This window comes from Rhopalosiphum maidis, chromosome 3, assembly GCF_003676215.2.
Source record: "Rhopalosiphum maidis isolate BTI-1 chromosome 3, ASM367621v3, whole genome shotgun sequence".
Taxonomy (NCBI): domain Eukaryota; kingdom Metazoa; phylum Arthropoda; class Insecta; order Hemiptera; family Aphididae; genus Rhopalosiphum; species Rhopalosiphum maidis.
Genome location: NC_040879.1, coordinates 34,843,611 through 34,869,335, shown reverse-complemented (window position 1 = coordinate 34,869,335; position 25,725 = coordinate 34,843,611). Strand labels below are relative to the sequence as shown.

Genomic DNA, 25,725 nt, shown 5'->3' with positions numbered 1-25,725 from the left:
ATAAGACATAACAAGATAATGAAAGTGATGAAAAAAAGTAGATAAGTATTTATAGAAGGTTAATTATTTAAAATATATTGTATTAATTAGATGTTAAAAAAAATATATCTATTTTTGCTAATTTTTTTAGGCATATTGTTATGTTTTATGCTTATTTCAATATTTTAATGCATATATTTATACATATTTAAGATTTCTTAACACATATATTGGATTTTAATGCATATAAATCTGCGCTCTACTTATAATTAATAGTAAGACTTTCTAACGTTGACATTGAGATTTTTTAATACATAAAAATGACTCAAAAAAGATATATACTATTATATTATATTAATTGATAAAATAAAAGTATATTAGTATATATCTTAAACAATGGTGTTCATGTTGTTAAGAATTAATTTATTAACATAAATAAAGATATATTAATTTATATAATTAATAATAAGATGTCTATTTTGTTAATGTGTTGAATATTGTAATGTATTAATGTGTAACAAAACTTTCATTAAAGTTATTGTCACTAATACTATTATTTGCTAAAGTTTCTCTGAACTCATAAGACCAAAATCCATTGAAATCAATCAAAATATTCACTAATATATGACCCATTTTACTGCGTATGATATCTTTTAAAGTTATTTTAGCTGGATCTTCTGGCTTGATCATATCAAAAATTTCGTCTTTTATATCATCCATTGAAACCATTTGTTGTTGCTCTTTTGGTAATCTTTCGGCGACAGCCTGTAATAAAATATTATTGGTATAAAAATAAAATTCTATGGCTTGTACACAGTTTTACATTAATGGAATTATAAAGATATAAATATTTTGTTTTTGTAAATGTTTAAATAAATTATAAGAATTTAGTAGAACATCAAATTATCAAAAATTGAAATATAGTATAGGTACTACTATTTAAATAGAATTTGTGGCATATTTTTAAAATATACTTAAAAATAATTGCCTTTTTTCATGTTAAAAAATTGTAAATAAGGATAATAAATAGAAATCACTTTAATTATACACTAATTTATTTTAGTAAAAAAGTAAAGTATTGCAATTTTTTTAAACCAACGGGATACTCTGCCATATCAATAGTTTATCTATTTAACATAAAACAAATTATTACTAAAATTTTCAATAACAAATGAAACTGTACAGATTAATTTAAATACTAAGAAAAAATAATAATTTAAATAATTGTAATTAATAACTTGTTGAAGCTTTAGACAAAAAAAAATATATAAAATATTGATTACCATTATTGCAGTTTATTTAATTAAAACCATTTTTAAAATAGGAAAATGTTAATACATTATTATAGGTCTTTAATCTCTTTAAAGTATTGACAAACTTAAGTTTAAAATTTGTATGTATCCAAATAAATACTATTACAAATAATTTAGAACTAAAACAAACAGGTGTCAAAGTATTTTTGATAAAAATATTGATAGATTTAATGTTAACAATCATAATATTAAACACACCATCAAATACAAATAGTTTTAATTTTTAAAAGGTAATTTAAATTGCCAACATTTTTAACCTATGTATCTAACTTTATCATCACTTTAACATATTGGTTATTGTCTTTTGATATTTTTTATTTGCACTGTTTAACATCTTAACTTTGGATCATCATCATTAACTTGCCAGAGTTTCATACCACATCACAAAATAGAAAAATTAAATTAGCCTATAAATAAATATTAGAAATTATAAGAAATATTCTTCTTAAGTTAGTTAAAAAATTAAAATCACAGTCATAATTCATTTATAATTAATAAATTATTATTATAAACAAAGCCTAAAGCAAATTAGAAGAAAATGTAAATTTTAATACATGTGGAAGTTATTCATAGACTTAGATAAACTTATTCACATCAAATATAAAAAAATACAGATAAAACAATTTGTAAATAACTTAAATGTGAATAAAAAAAAAAAATTACCCTAGAAAAATAGTTGATAGTAAAAGAATCCAAGTATCCTTGATTTTTAATATCTAAAAATCTGAACAAATATCGTAAAGATTGAGGTTCATGACGATTTTCTGTAGCTAAAACAAAATTCAAATAACCCTTGTAATCCATTTCACCATCATATGTAAATGCATCTTGGAATACTCTATCCAAAAATACTGAAGTGAGAGCACCCGATTTATACCTATAATAAACAAATTTCCAATTAATATCAACATTATATTATTTAGGTTTTGTATTTTAATTTTGTGTACAAATAATTAATTGTTTATTTTTTGTGATAAAATTATCACAATTTAACTGTCTATACCCTGTTATTTCTTGGCGACTTAACAATCCATTATGATCTTTATCTAATTCTAAGTATGATGAATAAATATGAAGAGCAGACGGAATAGAAAACCAATTTTTTTTTTGTGATTCTTTACTCCAATTTTCTTCTCTGAGCTAAAAAAAAAACACGAATTATATTATTTTACTAAGCTCAAACTACTCAATATTTGTATACTATTCTGTAAATCATAATAGATAACTTTAATACATGGGTACTTAATTGATTGTCTAAGTGATAGCTTTATTTTTTTTCTCAATATTCTTAAAGTATAAATTTTTTTAAACAATTTAATTTATTTGAGAATTTTGGATGAAAGGTTGAAATATAAATTGCTGTAACTAAAATTTTTCTTTTAATGAATTTATAAGTAAAATACATATTTAAAAGCAGAAATACTGATGTAACAAATTCTTTTTTTGTAAACTTCATCACTATTGATGATTCAGACCTCATTAAGGACAAAATAATATAGTTGAATTTTGGTGTACATTGATATCCGCAAGCTGTATTCAAGAGAAACAAAACTTTTGATTCTATTAGCCGATATATTTATTTGTGAGTTTGGATTGGTCACAATTAAAAATATATTACATTAAAAGAACAGGATAATTAGGATATTATTCTCTCTCTTTTTTAAAAAAAAAAAAACTATAATTAATATATATATATATATACATATATTTTTATATTATACTTTAAATCTGAATGATGTCTATATCCTAGAAATAGTTAAGAACCCCTGTTTTAACATATTTATACCTCTAATAGTTCATCAAGAAAACCACAAGACAAAATGTCAATGATTCGTATTTTTCCAGTTCGCAACGGATCCAAGTAGAAAAAAAATTTTCTAACAACCATGCACGAATAAAATGAATAAAACATTTTTTCTAATTTCTTCAATTGTGTTAATGTGGGTATGAGATCTAAAATATAAGCTTCAAAATCCTATATAAAAAAAAAATGTTATCAAATAAATGTAATTAAACTAATATATACATAAAAATAAGGAATTTAATTATTATTTTTTTTAATTAAAAATCGGGAAATAAAATTAATAATGATATAATACTACCATGTAAATATAATATCAACAGTTTGGATGTATCAGGCTATAATATTTGTGATTATTTATAGTAAATATTATATAAGTACTAAAATAATTGAGATTTAATATAATAATAGCACATTCAAGGTATATTACCGCTTCACTTAGATAACCACAACCACTTGAGTCATACTGAGAAAGTCCATTTCTAGTTTGATCTATCCATATTTTTTTCATAATATAATTGAAAAATGTATCTATTGATAAATTACCTTTTATCTTGCTGTCTTGTAATTGTAGAAAAATACTAGGATTAAAAAATGATCTGAAATAGAATGTAAATATAAATATCTTATTATTTATAGTATAATGTAACACTAAATTTTCTAAAGTATAAAAAAAAAATTTAAGTTATATGGGATAGTATAGTTACTTGTATTTATCACTTAATTTTTGTTTGACTTGAATAAAATTTTTATAATTTATATACTGGTTATGAATAAAATTATTCAATGGTGTATGATGCTCTTGAAGCAATGACCACATATACTAAAACAAATAAATTAATTGTTTTAGAAATTATATGCTAGATTGCATAAATAATCATAAATAAGATTTAATGATGATATTAAATTAAACAATTTTCCATGACTTAAAAATTGAATATTATATTATAGAAATAAAATCGAATTAAATGTCTTGAATAAAAGTTTTTTATTTACAGTTATCCAAATATTCTCTAATGTTAAAAAGGCATCAACAATTTTGATAAAAAAAATTTTGAAAATTATAATTTAGGTTTAATTAAATTATGAATACTATTAATATCAAATAAAACAATTATTATGTCAATTTTTATATTTATTTTAGTAAAACGTAAAAGTGGCTAAGCACTTTTTGACGAGCTAAACAGTAATAATAAGTACATAATATGATAAATTAAGCTATTGAAAGAAAACTTGTAGAATTTTTCTATATTCAGCTGATAATGAAGTAATGAGATATATATGTGAGTTAATTGGAAAACACGTGATACTTAGCTATACTATTATTGTAATTAATATAATTTTATAATTTCAATACAGTTGAAATAATTAAAACTTATTTATTTTCTTTTAATTTTTTTTTTTTAGATACTTGGCGAATAAACATGTATAACAAAGTATGACTACTATATTTTTTAAAATATTTTACTTATAGTTTTAAATATTGTTTTTATTAAAAAATATGAAAAATATCAAATAATATTACTTTTAACTCTTCACTAGTTAATAGTCTAGACAGCTCTCTTTCAAAAAAACGTCCTCGTGCTTCAGCTCTTAGTTGAGCTTTGAAAATGTTGGATTCTTCAGTAACTTGCTAAAAGTATACAACATTATTACATTTACATACAAAATAATCGAAAACTAATATTTAAAAATTTAAAAATAATACAAAAATTAAATTATACTTACAGGTATATAAAATGTTGGTAAATCATTACCAGATAATCTCTTAAGTATATTAACTCCTGTGTCATCTTGCTGCATGACTTCTTTGAAATATTCTTCTTCGTTTTTATTTTTAACTATAGATGTAACTAAAAACATAATATGCATATTGAATATTAATATACTTATAGGTTTACTAAAATACCAGCTACAAACTTTGTGATACTATATATACCTGTAATCTGTATATATATATTAAATATCAAATAAATATTTTCAAGTTAATCAATTAAGTAAAACATACTTGTCAAATTTTCCAATCCTTCTTTAATACAATTTTCATAGTTAAAATCCATTGCTTATTTATCTTTTAAACGATAATTGATAATTTATTCAAAATCCAAAACGAAATATATTAAGCTTCTTCATCATTCATATAAACTAAAACAACAAAATAATTTTCAACATTTAATATACTACTATGTTAATAACTATATTATTACTATAATAATTATTATTTATTTATATATTTATTTTAATATTTTATTAATAACAGTTATAAAATAAATAGTAATATTATGCTGTTACGAATAATGATATATTATATTTATTTAATGATGTTGGATTCATTTATAGACCAGTTCAACTTTTTATTTAGTCATTTGTGTTACTCAAATAATTTATTACAAATATTTTAGTTAATAACATAATATCGATATCACTTGCTTGAATTTTTTTAAGGTTTTATTATTTACTGTAACATAGGCATAATGTTGGATTTCAAAATTGGTATGAATATGCTATGCACTTGAGTGAAATGACATTATTTAGTCATACTACTCATACTGCCTGTAAAGTGTACACCAACATATTATATATAATAAAACTAATACAAATCTAACAGTCTGATAATACAAATGGTAGGTAATAACTGTTGGTTTTTCCGATCACATTCACATAATAAACCTAAATTAAATTTCTACAAAACATCATAATTAAATATAGTGAGTAATAACTACCTTATATTGAATTAGGTTAAAAAATATTTTCTAAGAAATGTTTTGTATGCATTATGTTTAATCTTATCAGTAATTTATGAAATTATTTGTATTAGTATGACTATATCTGATATATCATATATATATATATAGTTTATACCATAGATTAATAAATTTATAATTTAATTTATATTAGGTGTTATTTTTTTAAATAATGAATAAGTAACAATATAATATAATGAATTATAAAGTGTTTAAATTTTATAGTTTAGAAAAATAGTGTTCCACATATGTCTTTGGTAAAATATATACTATAAAAAAAATCAACAAATTATGACTAGCTTAACTCTATGTCAACTATGGATACATATTTATGAAAGGTGAAATTCTTATTTTGGTACCTTATTGTTTAGTAAAAATATTTTTGTCCATAATAAAATAAAAATAGGTAATTTGATTATTCTTAAATTTTTAATAATTTAACATAATTGTATTTATATTCTTTATACTATACAGTAATCAAACATTAGAAATGAATAAGTTACTGTCAGATGATTTAAATGCTATTGTGAACATTCAATATGGAATTGGGTTTGAGCTCATTGAAGGTCAAATTCAAATTGAGACAACTGTTTTCAATGAAACTAAAAAATCAAAAATTATGCCAGCATGTAGAAGTCGAATAAATTTTTATGAAGAGTTCATTTGGAAAATTGACAAAACTACACTAAAATATAGTCGATCAACAAATGCGATTGTTAAGGTTGAATGTTTTAGAACGCCAGAAAAAATATGTTTTGGAAATGTATACAGGAGACAAAGAATTGGTCATGTGATAATTAAACTTAAAGAATTTCAAATAATAGGACGTAACTGGGATCAAAATATATCTATTAGAGGTTATAAACTTCTTGGTAATAGTAGATACATTGAACTTGTGATTGTTTTAATCATACAAGAAGATATAGAATTTGAGAATTACACAGATTTTAAAAAATGCTCAAAATTCAATAACAAGGAAATTAATACTACAAAACAATCATTAGAACTCAATAAATGCGGTAATTACAATTTTATAATAATAATAAAAAAAAACAACAAGTAAAAAATGAATAAAAGTTAGATAGATTTATTTATTATATTTAAATATTTTCCCATTTATATAATTTACATTATATTTTACATAATTCAAAAGCAAAGTTGTTTTTGAATAAAAATAGATAAAATACTGACATTTTATTTAAAATATAAAAACTTTAGATAAATTTAATGTAGGTATACAGTATCATTAAGTAAATATGTTAATAAAATAATGTAAATAAAAAAATATTGAATTCCACCAAAATACCTGGGTAACTAAATATTTAATTTCTAAAAATTAATTATATTTGATCACAAAGTACATAATAATAATAATCATAGGAATAACAATAATTGCAAAATATCTGATAAAGGCAATAAAACATTTCATTCAATTTATTGTAATTAAAATAAGCTGCATTTTTCAATGTATATTTAAGTAACTATCTTAGCATAGCTAACAACAATTATTATATTATAATGTACACTATATACATTGTATTTTAGAAATCTTTTTAAGATAAATTGATTAAAAGTAATATTTACAGATTTAAACTTCATAAAATATGAGTAAATAATTAAAAAAATACAAATAAAGATTTATTAATTATTTTAATATACCAATTTAAATATAATAATGAAACAAATTAAGACTATTGTACATTTATTTTATTTGATGAATTTATTATGAAAATGTAATTAATATATCTTTAGAACTGCTCACTAATCAATACTAAGTTTTTATAAGATGATACGAAACGTTATTGGATTAATTCCATGCATTTTTAATAAAATTTTTAAATTTCATGTTACTAAATATATTTAATTGTCAGAATATAATTGTTTAACTAGTTTACTATTCTAATTGTATGTTCTGTATTTTCAAACATGAATATAATGCTCACTCATTAGATTTAATAGGAGTATAAACATTTAAGTATACTACTAATAATATTATTAACAAAGCGCAAGAATCATACACACATACAACTCTTCATACAAATCAATAGGTAACACACAATACAAAAACCAATTTGTATTTATATATACATATTAAATTGTTAATTCATGTTATATTATGATAAAAGTACTAATACAGGTAAAACCTAGAATTTATAAGTTATACTAATGAAAAATGTCCAAATATTGGGCTTTTAGTGATTGATCTTAATTAATTCTAGAATGCGCCAAGATAATTTGTTCATATTGAAATTATTGTATTTTGGGGTTTTACTTATTTAATAATTTTGTTTTTGTTTATTTGATACGTATAACATTTTTTTATATTACAAATGTAATTATAAAAATTATTTTAAACAAAATCCTATCATAATGTTAAATAAATATTATTACATAGTGTTGTGTAATTATTTAGATACATATACAGATAACAGATACAAGTATCTTAAGGTGGATTTAAAGACAAACTATCTTCATTGTAAAGTTTTAATATATTAAAGTAAAATAAATAATACATTTAAAATAGGTACTTTAAGGTTAGACTTCAAATATAATTGTATGCATACACTATACTCAATGTCATTAAACAATTACAGGCACGTAGCTAGGAATTTCAAAGTGGGGATTTTTATTCAAAATTATACACATAAAATTAATAAATTTATGTACACTTTGTTGTACAAACGCATTACAAATTATAATCTCTATAGTTAAAAAAAAACAAAATACATAGATTAATTTTTACATAATACAACAAATGGCTCTTCTTTATAAGCCATGGGTAAATTTACAGAGTGAATTTTATATTAAAGTTTATCTATACATTTTATAAAAAAGTTTATAAAAATAAAATAAAATAAGGGCATTATGTTTTATCAATAAATGTAAAATAGGTAATAGCCAATGGGTATTATTAATATAATTATAAATTACATAATTTACCCATTAAATAAGTCATAATTAATAATAATAAAAGACCACAAATTTAGATTTTAGTGTTTATTTTCAAATAGAGTAATACTTCAATACATTCATCATCAAATAAATTTCTTTAGGGAGTTTATGTTTGTCTACCAATACTAAATAGTCGCTCAAATGGAGCATTAGAAGGGAGAATTAAATTATATTACATGAATATTATATACATACTACTAAATGCCTTAAGAGATTGTGATTAAACATTTCTTGAAAATAAGACTGGGATAATTATTTATAGTATTGTAATTATTATTCTCTGAACCTCAATATGAGAGAAATATAGGATCTATCTGATATTACTCTCTTATTCATTATGTAATTCAGTTAAGTTTTCTTTTTCTGCAAATTCTAAAATATAGTAATAATTGTATCTTAGATACAGATATAGATTTAATTTTTAAAAAAGTATCTAAATACAGACGCAAGATGCAAAAAAGTAATCTAGATACATTATAACACTGTTATTACAATATGTACAAAACTATTTATTAATGCACGTTTAACTTCTGTAATATTAAAGATTGCATTAGAAAATTCAAAATTATGTATATATTTAAACATTAAAGTAAAGAAGTAATCACTTTTTTAAATTATCAAAAAGTTTTAAGTTTATATTTCATGAATAATCAGTATCAGCAACAGTCAGTAAATTCTTGGTTTCATTGGTATTTGTACTTTTACCAAAAATTATTTAGATACAATAAATAATAATTACTACAATCATATTTAATTATAGAATCTTTCAACAAATACAGTAATACAAACATTCAGGAAAAAACAAATATATACAAAACACAAAGAGAACAAAATGACAGAATAAATCAAATCAGTGAAAAAGATAAGAACCAATTCAGCAATATATTAGACAAACAAGAATCACAATTTTGTGAAATCCTTAATAAATGTGAAGAATTATTAAATAGTTTAAATATTGATAATAAACATGAACAATTTTGTAAAAATGGAATGCATAATATATATGAACTAAGCAGTGCAAAAAAAAAAGTTGAACAGTCAATTAAAGAGAGTAAAGATTTTTTGAAATTAAATGATTACAATGAATATAAACTTAGTGAATTATTAGCAACTTGCTTGAAACATACAGATGAATGGTTAAAAGTAATGCAAAAAATTAAAAAAGATATTGATTTGAACAACCTAAACAGATGCTCTAGTAATTCATTCTGCGATTCAAGTATTCAATCTGAAAATGACTTTGAAACGCCAACTATTATAGTAAAAGAAATTAAAAAAAAACTTAATGAGTTAACAGAATATATAATTAAATTAAATAATAAGGTTAAGAATAACAAATCTAAACGCTCGCGAGAAATATCAACACTAAACAATGTAAATTGCATGTTGACTAAATTATGTGACAAAATTGCAAAAAAATAAGTGACGACAGATGAAGTTATTTAATCAAAACTTTATGTATGCATATATACATTTATCAAAGCAATTATTTTTGACAAAAATTCACATAAAAACATAATTGCAATGATCTAATATTGGATTTATTAATTTGTATTGTTCATAAAACACATTATTAATCTTTTGTATTTAAAAATAAATCTAATAATATTAATTTGTATAACATTGAACGCTTTCTATGAATTTTAATAGATATTTTTGTTCAGTATTCAAAGAAATGAGATTCATACTATATACATAACCTACATATTAGTATAATTTATCATTAGTAATAAAAATATAACTATGTAATTCAAGAGTTGAACCGCTCGTATTTAAAAATAGCTATTCATGTTGATACATTTAACGCCCATGAGCATTGAACATCGAATACACGATGTAGAGATACTTCGTTTTTATATTTTAATCCAGTAGAATATCATAATTTTCGAAATTTTTATTGGCGATATTATGTCATAGATATTTGAATGTTTTCATTTTTTTTTATAAAACAATATATTTAGTTATATTAAGAAATTATGTAATATTAATAACCGACAAACACTGTTCTAGCTAGTCAGTAACGATTATTTTATTATTAATTTATAAATAACTGTAACATTTTGTCGATGAAAAGTGAAGTCTCTGACGAGTCACTTTGATCAACATAAATCAATTTAATACCCCATACGTTTAACCCAAATTGCACTTATGTAGAATATTCGACATTATTAATCTTACTTCTATGGCTCTGTAATCGTGTAATCATTTGTGATTTTGTTAACACAATTTGCTAATGCCAGCTGTCGGTGATCATAACTATATATTTATAATATTGTTATTGTTTAAGACCATGTACTTATAATAGTTATTAGTTATTACTTATTAACATTATGTCATGAGTTAAAAACATCAAAAAACTACATTTTGTCACTATTATCAGTTATTATTACAATCTTTTAACATTATCAATAATTGATAGCACTGCATAACATACAATTCGTAAGAACAATCGGTTACAAATTCACCATAACAACATTAACAACAATAACAACATTGTCTAGTTGTTGCTTGTGGTAGGTGAAACTCGTAAGCCGTGACAATAACCATCCACGACCATAACGTCAAATCATCAAACATCGACATCATCAACGAATGATGATATTATGGTTAACGTTATTAACATCATGACTATAACCAATATTTCACCAATATCAAACATTACCAAAAAAAAAAAAAAAAAACATTATAGCGTTGCACGTATTGCACGTGATGATTAAACGCTTGAATAGTGTGCTGCATGTCTACACTTGCTAAGTGCCACTTAGTGCAGTATTGTCACTGACCGGTGGAGTGCGTGTTGAAAACATAAAAATAAAAATAAAAAATTTTCTGTTACGACAGTGTTTATAAAACATGGTATTATATAAAATACGATTAGAATCAAAACTTTTAGGGGACTAAGATAAATGGTAACCAAAAAATACATAATAATAATAATTAAAATACAAATTATTAATTAGTAATAAATAATATAATAACAATTGTCATGTATAACACGTTAATGTCGCGAATTGTATCGGTAATTATTATGAAAGATACATCATTATTATATTATTGTTATTATTTTTCATATTACTATTTATCGCAATTATCATAATATTGTGACGATATTATGACAGTATGACGCATCGGTAGTGTTGTACAGAATAGGTCGAATGAGATCACAGATACAATTAAATTAAGATTATTATTCTTAGCATAGAGAGAACGTCATCGCCCGCATTGATACTATTGTCTATAATTGTTTTTTTTTTATGTATCAGTATTATCGCTATAACGATTAACTTTGTCGTGAAACGGCGGGAAAAAATCGTAACGATCGTTATTTTATTTTTTTTATACATATCATAAATTAATATTGTTATCTATGGCAACGACTGAGCAGGACGAAGCAGCAATATTATTGCTACAGCCTTCAACACATTATAACGACATATTATTATTATGGCATATTGTGTTATTGTACGTCGTACGTGTGGAACACTTGTCGTGGCCTAGGCTGGCCTGTAAACGTGAACGTGACGGCGGGTCACCGTTCATTCGCACTCCGGTTACTCACTTACACACGGTCGCCTTCCCCCCCGCCACACACCGACGGTCCGGTCAATTCCGTAACCACCGCCACATCCGTCGCCACTATACACATCGCCATCGCCTAACCAGCCTGCGCGCCAGACTCGCGAGTCGCGGTTAGTCCCGCCACATCCCCCGCCCGTCCCCACCGCCTGCACCATCAAAACAAGAGGTGCCGACGCCGACGCCGCATCCCCCTCGCTACTATTCGCTAACCGTAATGCCGTCACTCGTTCGGTTGTCCGCCATATTTAGCGTGTTTTCGTTACTCAACCGTGTCGGTTAACCGGCCGTACCGCGCTGCTCGTTGTCATTGTAACGCCGCCACCGCAACGACGACGGCCGATCGCGCCAATTCCGATTGCTCGTCACGATCCCGCTCAATCAATCGTCAACCAACGCCGCTGCGTGGCACTGTGCCCCCTGTCCGATGTTCGTTGAGGTACGGCCGACGTGCAGTGTCCGAAGACGACGACGGCGAAGACGACATGACGTAAGCAACGGGCCCACACGCTCGGCACATTGACGTGTGGTCGCCGACGGACAGCTCAGCGATCGGGAACCGCGGATTCCGGGTGAGTACGCGTTATGGCCGTTCACGTTTTCCCGGTCTCGTTCACGGCGCGTTTCGACGGCGTTCCCGATCGTTACCACCCACGCCCGGAACTGGGCACTCTACGGTTGCTGCACTCTGAACCCTCGCCGTCCGTAGATAGTGTCCAGTGTCAGAATAGTTTGAATAGTTCGCGGTATTCAACGCCCACAACGATTGGTTGGATAAGTACTCGTTCGACGGTAGACAGGACCTACCCATTCTGTTGAAATGGAAATAGTTGTCAGCCACATCTATAACCGGGCGTTGTTCACCCCGAATCCACAGACCTCTCAAAGAAATACAGAAATCTATGCCAAAAATAGGTATCCATACAAAAAATATCGCGGAAAGAATGTATCTGAGAAGCAAATTTTCTTGCGTATTATTTTATCCACAATACCCATTGTTTTAAACTGACTAAAAGGAAATAGGAATACATTTTGTACATTATGTATTTACATAAGTAATACCTAGTATTTACTCTAATACATTAAGCATAGTATACTCGAAACACCTACCTAACCATTGCAGTAGAATTTCAATGACATAGATATTTTTTTTTTGGATATTTGTTTTTCAAAGATCTATATCTTTGAATATTCTGATGTAGATTTCTATCAATTATGTACTCTTTGAGGTGAGTATCTTATATCTGTTGCTATGCTTTAACTTATTAAGAGTAGTACCTAACACTTAAGAAGCTGTTTTACCCACTTATGTTGTTTCTGTATGACTTACATGCCTATTTTTTTTTTTTTTTTCAATTCTGAAATAAGTTGGTTATGAGCATTTTAAAATTAATATGACATGCTTATATCATAAATTTCTTCAATTATTTATTATCTTACCTAGGTAACAATGTCCCCTTTTATTTAGATACTCCACTAAACGTTCAATTTTTTAATCTTAAATTTATATAGACTTTACAATTGCAAACATTTAAAAAAAAAAATGCGTTTAAATTACCTTAGTATGATTGATATATTTATATTTTTGTATTGTTACAACTAAATTTATATATAAAACTCGCCAATAATAATATTTAAGAAGTTACCATTATTTATAAACTAATTAAGTAAAAATTTATTTTAAAAATACTCTTAAAAAATTGAATAGTTAGTTAGGCATTATAATTAAAATATAAGTTTTAATAATTAAGTACCTATCATCAGATTTTCTAAATAAAATATTTCATAACTAGGTTTATTTCACATAGCGATTAAATGTAAGATGTGCGCAACTGTGAAATAAGCTTTGGTACATATAAAATAATATATAATGTTGATATTGTATTGTTTAGTTTAATTACTTTTCAAGAATCAAAATCAAAATGAACGAAGTTAATATGGCCAATAATCAAGAAATAAATATGCAATCATGTAGTATAAATGATTTGTGCAGATTATGTGCAAATTTTGATGAAAATATGATACCAATATATGCTGATGAAGGAGCAGATCATATGTTAGAAAACAAAATAAAAACTCATCTTCCATTTATAAATGTATTGTATTTTTTATTTTTCACATTTTAATTATAATTTTATATTATACAAAATAAATTAATTTATTTGTATTAATATAAAAAAATAGTGTTTGATATGTATTATATTCATAACTTTTTTTTATATTTTACAGATTTCTGAAAATGATCTATTACCAAAAAGAATATGTTATCATTGTGCTTCTGCTGTGCTTGTGTGGAATGAGTTATATGAATGCAGCACTGATGCAGACCAAAAACTTAGAAGTATGTTTGAACCTAGTCAATTTGAACAGAATCAGTGCAAGGTAATATTATTTTATTAATTTAATTAAATAAATAATTTTGAAGATAAATAGTACTTATTACGTTTAAATCAGATACCTACAAATGCCATACTTGAGTACATAACAAATTTTAAATTATTAACAATTTGTATTTATTAATATATATAATCCATTCATATTGCACTTATTTTTAACTGACATATTTTATATTAATTAAATGTAATAAACATTTTTAATTATTTATCTATCAACAAATATGTACCTAAGCAGCAGTATCCCAGTTGAGTCTTGTATGGGTAAAGGGGTTCCCCTCCTCCACTACTATTAGAAAGGTTGTGACCGATATCTTGTGTCCTCTTTATACACATACGTATGGATGACTTTTTTGGGGGTTTATATGTGTTATTATTTTTTACATTATATATCTATAGTTTTATAGAGGATAAAATAAGGATAATCTTCATTATCTCGTATTGACTTATATAACCCCAGAATAGATAAGATTTATTCTATGTTTTGACTTATAGTTAATAAAAATTTGATTTTAACTACCGTCTTATATTAGCAATAATATTGTAATATCATTACAGTTATTAGTAATTTTTGTTGTAAATTCGTTAGTAATCATATATATTTATTTCTTGGTTCAAAAGTTTATTATGTGCTAAAAATTGTAGATACATATAGATTTCACTTTGCTAAATTATTAACCGGTTGTATAAAAAAACAATTGGTGTTTATTATGAATTGTTATTTTAAAGTTGGATAAAATAAAATTATAGAACTATTTGAAAAATTATAATTATATAAAGCTTGAATGAAGTTGTATCAAAAAGTCTGTGAGAATCCATAATTAAAATAAAATGTTATTTTATGTCAAATTTAGTTTTACAACTTGAACCTATAAGTGCATTTCTTAATTAAATTTCTTTAGTAAATAATTTTTTTTTTTTTTTTTTTAAATATGTGTAGTATAGAATATATATTATCTTTAAATATGCAAATGCATGATTTTCCAAGTCCTGGTTATAACTATAGTTTGGCTAATGAAAAATAATGTATGGAGCCCTAAAGATGACGATAACAGGGGTTCTCAGTATTGTACTATTTTTTTCTACTGCTGTGGAGCCATATAGCCATATAGCCATATTTTAAACATACATTTTAACAATTTCTGTATTGAATGAACTTTATTTTTTTTTCAGTCATATTAGCAAAATAAAATAATAATTTTGTTCATAATAAAAAAAAAAAAGCAATCCTAATAATTGCCTTTGGTAACAATATTGTCAGCACTTACTTTTCCCATTATATTTATTAAATAATTGATATTATTAAGTTTATTGTAGTTTATATTAAATAAATACTTAATATTGTTTAATTATGATCATCACAGATGACCATTACAGTAGGTATGTTAACTACATATAACTGCGTTTACTAATTTATATAACCTAATTTAATCTATAGATTTTTTTTATACTAAATATTTATGTTTATCCTTTTATTAAGATTTAGTTTTAAGGTGTATCAAATGTTTTTGAATGTGGTTATAAATGTATAATGTTTAAGTTAATTGAGGAGTAAATACAAAGAGAACATCATAAAAGTGTAGTGACTTATTAAATATAAAAATATTTATTATGTATACTATAGTTTATGGTTAATTGTTTCCAGATATTAATCTTAGTTTTTTTTATGTATATTATAGGATATTCAAGAAGAAGAAAGGTTACAACAAACATTAAAAAGGTAAGATATTTCTTTATTTAACATATTTTGAATTTTATAGAAACGTTGATTATCTGATATAATATAGGATTTCAAATATACTATTATTTAAGTTGTTAAACTATGCAATGTGTTTATTTATTTATATATTGATTAATTTTCTAATATATCTTAATCTGCATATAGGTAAAAATAAATTCATAGTTTCTATTAGTACATAACAATATAAAATCTTGATACCATACTTTGAATGCACACAGTTATAAATAGAATATTTAAATAAATATTTTATATTTGTATTGTTAATTTTCTGAAAGTATTATTTTAATTATTACTTATATTATATTATAATTTGTTTATTTTTAAACTTTTTAAATATTTATTAAATAATTTATAATTTTTAGCTGAGAAGATGCTACACCCACAAGTGTTGTTTCCTTCTTACAAACCTACAATAAATCAAATATGTGTCCAGCAGCTCCAATTTTTAGTAAGCTTTAATAATAGAATGAATTTTCCTATTATCAATCTTAATGGTAATAACATAACCTATGTTTTCTCATGAGTTTTTAACAATACTTAATTTTTCAAGCAATTTGAGAGTATTTAAAATATTTATAAATTCTTATAACTTGCTAAAAAATTAAAATACAAAAAAAAAAACCAGAGAAAGCATTGATAATGTTCTTATCTTATAATATGAGAATAGATAAATTCGCTATGTTATTAAAAATTATTGTACATTATTGGAACTCTAGAACACAAATTTATCATTACCAAACATCTTTAAGGCAGATACAATCCATGCAGGTGTAGCATCCTCTTAGTAAACAAATACCTTTGAAGATAATAATTGTAATATTTATCTTTATATTGTAATTGTTGCTATTTAAAACTCAAATATAAAAGTAATTATTTTTGAATGTGTTGTGTGCATGTATTGGTTTATAATTAGCATACTGTATGTATATTAAAAAAATAAAAATATACTATTAATCTTTTAATTTTTATAATTAAAAGTTAAAAGAATTTCAGTATAATTTATATATATTCTACAATAATATAATTGCACTCTGTATTTTTTTTTTTTGCATTAAGAATACAAGTAAAAAATGCAGTGTTAAAGTATTAATTCATGATTAAATAGTGATAGTTTTTTAATTTTTGTTCCCACAAAAAAAAAACACTTATATACCTTATGTTTCATAATTGTACTAGTTAGATAATCAGCGGACTATAATTTAAATATACATTTATATTTAATAGATGCTTTTTATTAAATAAGTAATATTTTTTTGCTTATAATTTGTATATAAAATGTAAGGTAGTTGAAGCACAGCTATTGATCAATGATAAAATAATTTTAGGAATTAAATGGTATATTTAATTAATAAAATAATATTAATATTCATAATTTGTAAAATAGTAGATTGGTATTCTCAAGGTTCTTAAACATTAATTGTATTTCTTGCTTTTGCAAATTAAATATGTTATTAATACATATTATAATTGTTAGAATATAAATATATTTGAATAAAAAAATTAATTTAATTTGATTAAGTATTATGTATATATAGTTAGTTATAGATTATTTGTTTAAATATAAATTATGTTTATCAAAACATAAATTTGATTTATAATTGATAAAAAATATTAATCATATTAGTACATGGGCTTTCTGCTTATAATAAATGCAATATATATAGTTTTAAATATTTAACATCTTAAATTCATCTTTATTTTTTTATAAGTGGATTAATTTAATCCAACTTCAAACTAAATGATTAATAAAATTAATATATTGAAATAAATGTATAATAATATATCTTTAAAATTTGTTTTTAATAATTATTTATTGTACAAAGAATTTAGAAATAATGCAAAACTTCAAACATCATTCTGATAAATATTAAAAAACACATAAAGATATAATCAATTGATTTTAAATTAAAATATAAAAATATGTAGAAATACCAACTTATGTCTTATAATAATTATGATTTTAAAATATTTTTTTTAACTATAGTTTAGTGCTCAGCTACTGGTCATGATAAGAAAGCAAAACAATTTCATTTGTTTACCAAATTGAACAGTAATATTTTATATTAGTATATTTTATAAGTACTATAAAAATTAAAATTAAACTGAAATGATCATGTTTACTAGACTTTTTATTCATGAAAAAAATAAATTGTTTAGTAACAAGTTAATTTTTAGATGAACTTCTGATTAATTTATATTGGTTTATAATATTTATGGTTTTTTTTATTTTTATTTTTGAAAAATGAATATTTCTTGATTTATTTAAAAAAAATATATTATATATTTATAGCTATCAAATTCTAGTTATTTTTATAAAAATAACTATACTATTTATTATTTTTTATTTATCACAAACTCAATAAATTGTGGTTTTAAATTAAAATTTTTGGGTTAATATTTTCTGATTATAATTTTAGTTTTATTTTAAACTACTATTTAAGAATAATTTTCCTTGGCATAAAATTTAAAATATCTGTCTTATTCTGTTATTTAAATTAACCCGATCTCACAGTAATATATTTGTGAAATATGAACTAATGAACTATAAAATTACATTCTACTTAAATAAATTAATATTTTATAACTCCAAGTAATTTAAACTAAGCTCTTTCATTACTACTCAATTAATATAATAAACTTGTAAAAGGTAGAAAAAATAATAATAATTATTATTATTTATATTATAGATATTGAAAATAAATAAAAAAACTTAAAATATTTTATTTATAAATAATGATACATTATTTTAATTTTGTTATATATCATTTTTAATAATGTTGTATCATATTTTAGTTGAAATAGATTTACTCATTAAATCAAATAAAATGTTCATAAAATTCTTGATAATGCCTTTTTTTGTGGTGTTAGTATTAATATAAACAATAATCACCAAAATTTTTTACATTACAGTTTACTTAAATTATAGCTTAAACATTCAAATTTTATGAGACTTGTATAATTCAACAAAATATTTACAATTCATATTAAATTATTATTTTACTGTTTTATAAACTATACAAGAAACAATAATTAATAGCACTAACTACAAATTTTACAAATCTAGTCTTGTGTAGTAATTTTATTTTGCATGCATCTTAGGGCATATTAACACTGAATAAATATTTCAAAATTTTCTTTGCATTTTTAATGTATTTTTTTTTAAATATGAATTAAAAAAATTATAATGCAATTACTCTAGTGATTATACTAGTTATAGAATTACCTACTAATTTTTATTTAATATTTTTTTTGGCACATACATAATCAAGTTTCTTTTACAATGTTATTCAATTATTAAAATAAATTGATTTTAATTAAACTTGGTTATAGTTTTATGATAATTAACCATAATTAAATTAGCTAGAAATAAATTTTTTTTTTTTATAGTTGTATGAAACTTTTATAAACACAAATAATTTATCATTGAAAGATAAGATTATACTGCAATTAATTTATATTAGTTTTTATATAAAATTGTTCTAAAAATAGTAAATCTTCTTTAGTTCTAAATGATCATAATTTATGTAAAATAATTATTTGAAGAGAAAGCCATCTGATATAAATATACATATATTTTTCCTATTATTAAGTGGAATGTATGGAATAATTATTTTTGTTATTTATAATGTGAATATTTTAAAATCAATATCATATTCATATTGGGGAATCACTTAACTTTTTCGTTGTATCTAATAGAGTTTTATATGGTTATCAGTTATCATTTTTTTTTCAGTTATTGACTGTGAAATATAAGTTTATAATCTTTCATTGTAAAAATATATTTTTAAGTACTTCCAAGGATATAAAAACAGAAGTAAGATGGAAATAGTCATGCTGTCAACTCATAAAAATAAACTGAATGTTGGAAATATTTTTGCTGTAAACATATACAATTTTAACAGTGTTCAAGATGGTATACAAATGGATTTTGTTATTCATAATTCACGTAACCGAAAAGAAAAAAATATTCTTTTACTTTTATATATAACTAAGGCTGTATGAAAACAAATTAGGGCAAAATAATTTCTATGCCCATTTGGTTTTCCAGGTACATTGATTTGACAGAACCAGAAGGAACATTGAAAATAATTCCTACTAAAGAAACTTCTCTATCAAACAATTATTCCTGTTCATTTTGTTTTGAGAAGTTTTTAAAGATTAGAGATAAAGTGAAGCATGACCGTGATGTTCATGGTGTTCAGTCTAATTTATTGCCAATAAAATATGTAAGTGACGGGTACACAGATAATTTTAAAATTTCAAATGTTGAGGAAAATAGTACGGATAAAAATCTTTCAAGTATAGCTGATGTAAGCAATACAAAAACAACACAAGACTTGGAAATAAATAATTATGATGTATTATGCATTATATGTAATGTTTCTTTTAAATCCTCGTTTGAAAAGTTAGAGCATGACCAAAAATTGCATAGTGTACAGACAAGTACACGACGAAGTAAACGTGTTGGTGTAACTAAAAGTTATGGTGAATTATTTGATGATGATTCTGATTTTGATGATGAAACAAAAAATGATTCTTTAAATTCAGAACAGTTAAGTAGCAGTAATTGCGTTGAATCAAATTCGACTGATCTAAAAAGTGATAATGAAATGGACTTTAAAAAAGAGAAAGATTTGGAAGACATAAAAGATGAACTTGACGAATCTGATGAAAAGTCTGATATTGAAGATTTCAAGTGTTATTACTGTAATGAACAATTTCCATCTAAACATTTAGCTTCAAAACACGTCCGTTCACATATGCTAAATGATAAAAAACCAATTCCAAAAAGTGACATTTATGATAAGTATAAAGTTATGATAGATAACAAATTATATTACAAATGTGATCAGTGTAACTATAATGTTGAAGGTAGAAGATACAAGTTTGTGTACCATATGAGAGTGCACACTGGTGAAAAACCATATGCTTGTGAAATTTGTAGTAAACAGTTCCGTACAGCAGCATTTTTAAGACGCCATATTGTATGTTTTCATGAAAAAGTTCGAAGTTATCAATGTGACATTTGTGGACGTTCATTTTCTGAAAAACGTAATGTTGATGATCATAGACGTACACACACTGGTGAACGACCATTTGTTTGTGAAACATGTGGTAAAAGTTTTGCCCAAAGATCATCAATGAAAATTCATTGGAAACAAATGCATGAAAGTATAAAAGCACATAAATGTGAATATTGTGACAAAAGTTTTATCAGAAGATGTCATTTAGTTGCACATTTAACCCATCATACTGGAGTGCGCAACTATATATGTGCAGTATGCGGTAAAGCATTCTTACGCAGTGGTACACTTAAAGGTCATACAGCAGTACACAGTTCAGAAAGACCTTTTCGATGCACTATTTGTGGAGACACATTTAAATTGAAAAAACATTTAAAACAGCACGGACGAGTTCATGGAACTCAACATTCATTTGAAAATATACCTCAATTAGAATTTATTTCATCAACTGTTGATAATCAGAGAGGTTCACAGTGAATAATGAATGTTATTGATTTTTATAGGTATTATAATTTATAATATATGTTAAAATCTGTAGTTGATTTTCTAGGGCATAAAGTTATTTTAAATTGAAGTATGATTATTACTAAATAAAATTTATATCTCCATCATGATTTATAAGTGTTTATCAAAAGAACTTCAATAATTTTCAAATTATTATTATTTTTTATAATTTCAAAAAATACTAAATATGCATCACCTGGTATCTCCTTAACTGCAAAACATATACATTATAAAAAACTGAAATTCGAGGTGAAAAATGAATTGTTTAGTTAAAATATTTATTTGTTTATTAGTATTTTGAAAAAATTAATTATATTTGTTTAACTAATATTTTTTATTTTTTAAATTCTATAATAAAGTAAAACTTGGAATAATATTAATAATATTATTACCTATTTATTTATTAAAATCTATATTTACGAGAACTGTAGTTACTAGTATGACATTTTTAGTAGTGGCTAGATGTATCTAATATAAAAGCTGTTAGCAATAATAATTAAATTTAACCACTCATCAACCTGTATAACATGTAAATGTATTTTACTTTTTAGGTTAGGTATATAATTGGGGCTTGGAAGTTGTAGAAATTGGATATTCCTTTAAATTTGTAGCAGACCGAGTTAGAAATTTAATTTAACAATGATGAGTTTAAAAACTAAAATGCTTATTTTTCTAACTATTATGTATTATGTGTAACATGCCTAAAAGTAAGCAGGTACCCACCATTAAGTAGTCAGTAGGTAATAATAATATTAAGTGCATATAAAACAATTAATTATTACCGTAGAATTTCAATATCATATATTCATATGTTTACATGTATTATTCTGTCACTTAATTATCCATCAAGAAATATGAAATAAAATTATATAAATTATACTTTCTTCTACAAGTAGCGGTTATACAGTCAACATATATGAACACTATGACTATATCTTTTCCATTTTTAATTAAGTATTGTAGATATTTTTTTCTTAGCTATTTGTTTCTCAAAGGTTTATTTTTTTAATATTCCTGATGTAAATTCCTATCGATTACCCACCTTTTAAAAATGCATATTTTTTGGAAATTTCATATTTTTTTTCATAATTTATATGCATGTTATATTATTTTGTGTAAAAAATAAATGTTTTTTTTTTATTAAGTAACATAGTTATTGATTGTTGTTAATACTATTGACTAATGACTAGTAATTTAACAATGATACCTCATATCTTAATCACACTAATACTAAAAATATTATCTTTTGTATGAATCACGTATGTTATGGGTTAAGTAGGAAATCTGGCATTGTATACAGGGTACTTAAATAATCATAAATAAAACCTAAAATAGACGCTTCAAATATTAGTTTTTAAATCTATTAGGTATCTAGTTAGGTACATACAACTGAAGAGTTAATATTATTATCTAAAAGTTGTTTGTCATGATTAAAATGAATACTTTTTATTATTAAATTATAATCATTATAGTTTATTATTACTAAAATATAATTCTAAGCACATAGATATAGCATTAGTTAACTTAATTTATTATTACATACACCACTATTGTGTCATTTTATGTTGCAAAGTTAACCAGATTTATTACATTTACACCGGTTGGTCTTAGATAATGTATTACAAGTACATCTATCATTTTCTTGATCGCCCTATTTAGAAGTTTCCTTGCCACTTCATCTTTTAACGAAACTTGTACTGGTGGTACGTACCTCATTAGCCTGGATAAACACCTCTTTACATATTGTGAATAGCAATAGTGTTTGCGCAATATTCTATATTTCTATGTGATCACTTTATTGTTAAGATTACGGATTGGTTCATATTATCGGTTACAAGTGTCATGTAAAAATAAAATATTTAAGTATAATTTTCTAATGTTATTGTTATTTGATATAAATGTGTGCAGTACACTGTTTTTTATTTATTTTGCCCGAGCAATCTCGTACAAAGCCTGGCCAATGTATGAATAATTTGAGTATTAAATTGATCATTATTTTATTGCTTAAAATGTTTGGGCATTGTATAACAATGCCCATATTTCCTACTTGGCCAGTAATATATATATTGTAAATCTTATATCGTCATTAATCTTAAAGTATTTGTTTTTTTGTTCTATAATCTATACAATAGTATATTTTACCCTTGTTAATCAATAGTCTTGTGTGAGACTTGTAAGTTTGTCCATGGTCTAAAAAATATGTATATAACAAACAATTTTGTATTATATATTTTTTTGCATATTTTATCATTTTTTTCATGCATGTTTTGTTGTGTTAGCTTAACTTTCAAGCCCTACTAATAAATTTGTCATATTTGATTACCTTCTAACTAGTTTCTGTGAATAAAAGTAATACAAAATATTAAAAATGCCTTACATCTTAAAATTTTCAAGCAAATATACATATATAAAATATGTTATAAATATGAGTGAACCATATGGTCACCACTGATCTTTAAAAGTAGAATAACTACTTTCAATAATAATTAATCTATTAATGCTAATATTACCTTTTTATGTAAAAATAATTTAGTATTTACTGTTTTCCAAAATTAATGTTTATGTTGGTCTAGTGTTTAGCTATTTGAAAAAAGTTAATTTGAAAACATTTATTATAAACTATTAAATATAATGCAACTAATTGTACAATTTTTTTACTCCATTATATAATATCACAGGGTATTGTGTGCCATACAACAGCCTGGTAACTATACTATTTTTTTTTTGTATTTTCATATTTAAAATCTTATTAATAATTCATAAAATAACTTATAATTTAAGTTTTTTTGTGCAATGCGGAACATAGGTTTTTTTTTTGTTATTGTATTTTTTTTTTTTTTTTTGTTATTATTTGTAGTGTTCCAATAATTTCATATCTACCTCTACAATATACATTTTATCTATACTCTGGTTTTGTACAAAATTTATCTATGTGATAGTGTTCTATGTATGACAACAGCAATAAGTGTGGATAATGTGCACCAAGTGTGCCATGCTTTCAGGAACACCACTTTATAATTCCAACAACCGCCTAGATTTCATTTTATTCAACACTGTAAAATAATGTTTTGTCTTAGCAAGTCAAAACTATGCTTGTAACTAAAGTTGACAAATATTATATTTATCCAAGAAGTGGTCTGACTAAACTCGAGGTTAGGTTACGTTATTGCCATGAGGTTACTCTTATATAAGAAAGTATAGTTGTTATTTTAATATGTAATTTTTTTAATTTTCTCAATAGTTACTTTCTAATTTAAAATACTATCTATGAAGAAAATATTTACTTTTATATTATGGTGGTTTTTTTATTCTGGTTTTGACTGATATTATTTGATATTTATTTCATTGGAAATTGTTGCTGTAGATTAAGATTTGATATTTAAATACAAAACTACTTACTAATTGAATGTATTGCAGAATAAATCTTTGAAATCCTCAATACATATTATTTAATTATTTTTGTAGAAAATTATTATGCTAAATAACTAAAAATTTTAAAAGTTAACAAATTTTCTCTTAAAGTTTTTTTTTCAAATTAAAAATTCAAATATTTTCTGCATTCAAGTCTAATAATAGTATAGCATCCTACATGAACAATAAGACAAAATTAATGTCAAGAATATTCTTTGTATTATTTTTCTTAAGTTAATATCCTATTGTAGTTTCATACTTATTTAATGTTATGTTTAATATATTTT

At 23.7% G+C, this 25,725-nt stretch overlaps 3 protein-coding genes across 4 annotated transcripts; 2 read left to right on the top strand and 1 right to left on the bottom strand.

The window, feature by feature from the left end:
• Positions 1-361: 361 nt before the first annotated feature.
• On the bottom strand, positions 362-11,310 carry LOC113556592 (serine/threonine-protein phosphatase 2A regulatory subunit B'' subunit gamma-like). Its single transcript, XM_026961638.1, has 10 exons — positions 10,968-11,310; positions 5,102-5,238; positions 4,822-4,946; positions 4,619-4,726; positions 3,801-3,916; positions 3,524-3,692; positions 3,079-3,267; positions 2,296-2,432; positions 1,956-2,169; positions 362-744 (listed from the first exon to the last, which is right to left on the bottom strand). The coding sequence occupies exons 2-10, from the start codon at positions 5,151-5,153 to the stop codon at positions 487-489; spliced, it is 1,368 nt and encodes a 455-aa protein (XP_026817439.1). The 5' UTR covers positions 5,154-5,238; positions 10,968-11,310; the 3' UTR covers positions 362-486.
• On the top strand, positions 6,062-10,211 carry LOC113556594. The gene is made up of 3 exons (XM_026961639.1): positions 6,062-6,175; positions 6,312-6,856; positions 9,550-10,211. The coding sequence occupies exons 1-3, from the start codon at positions 6,129-6,131 to the stop codon at positions 10,209-10,211; spliced, it is 1,254 nt and encodes a 417-aa protein (XP_026817440.1). The 5' UTR covers positions 6,062-6,128.
• Positions 11,311-11,836: 526 nt separating the features above from the next.
• On the top strand, positions 11,837-22,270 carry LOC113559285 (zinc finger protein 112-like). Of its 2 annotated transcripts, none has more exons than XM_026964951.1 (5): positions 11,837-12,937; positions 14,258-14,461; positions 14,595-14,747; positions 16,438-16,478; positions 20,548-22,270. In XM_026964951.1, the coding sequence occupies exons 2-5, from the start codon at positions 14,288-14,290 to the stop codon at positions 21,998-22,000; spliced, it is 1,821 nt and encodes a 606-aa protein (XP_026820752.1). In that variant the 5' UTR covers positions 11,837-12,937; positions 14,258-14,287; the 3' UTR covers positions 22,001-22,270. The 2 variants fall into 2 exon arrangements, with proteins under 2 accessions (XP_026820752.1, XP_026820753.1); XM_026964952.1 differs by lacking the exon at positions 11,837-12,937 and adding an exon at positions 12,946-13,280.
• Positions 22,271-25,725: the final 3,455 nt, after the last annotated feature.

What these genes read in the sequence shown, in the direction of transcription:
- LOC113556592 (XM_026961638.1), bottom strand. Translation starts at nt 5,153, where the DNA reads ATGGATTTTAACTATGAAAATTGTATTAAAGAAGGATTGGAAAATTTG. An exon ending in AGGATTGGAAAATTTGACAA is followed by an intron (nt 4,947 to 5,101) that starts GTATGTTTTACT and finishes TTATGTTTTTAG; the next exon opens with TTACATCTATAGTTAAAAAT. An exon ending in TAACTAGTGAAGAGTTAAAA is followed by an intron (nt 3,917 to 4,618) that starts GTAATATTATTT and finishes TATTTGTTTTAG; the next exon opens with TATATGTGGTCATTGCTTCA.
- LOC113556594 (XM_026961639.1), top strand. Translation starts at nt 6,129, where the DNA reads ATGACTAGCTTAACTCTATGTCAACTATGGATACATATTTATGAAAG. An exon ending in TGGATACATATTTATGAAAG is followed by an intron (nt 6,176 to 6,311) that starts GTGAAATTCTTA and finishes TATACTATACAG; the next exon opens with TAATCAAACATTAGAAATGA. An exon ending in ATTAGAACTCAATAAATGCG is followed by an intron (nt 6,857 to 9,549) that starts GTAATTACAATT and finishes ATTTAATTATAG; the next exon opens with AATCTTTCAACAAATACAGT.
- LOC113559285 (XM_026964951.1), top strand. Translation starts at nt 14,288, where the DNA reads ATGAACGAAGTTAATATGGCCAATAATCAAGAAATAAATATGCAATCA. An exon ending in CTCATCTTCCATTTATAAAT is followed by an intron (nt 14,462 to 14,594) that starts GTATTGTATTTT and finishes TATATTTTACAG; the next exon opens with ATTTCTGAAAATGATCTATT. An exon ending in TTGAACAGAATCAGTGCAAG is followed by an intron (nt 14,748 to 16,437) that starts GTAATATTATTT and finishes TGTATATTATAG; the next exon opens with GATATTCAAGAAGAAGAAAG.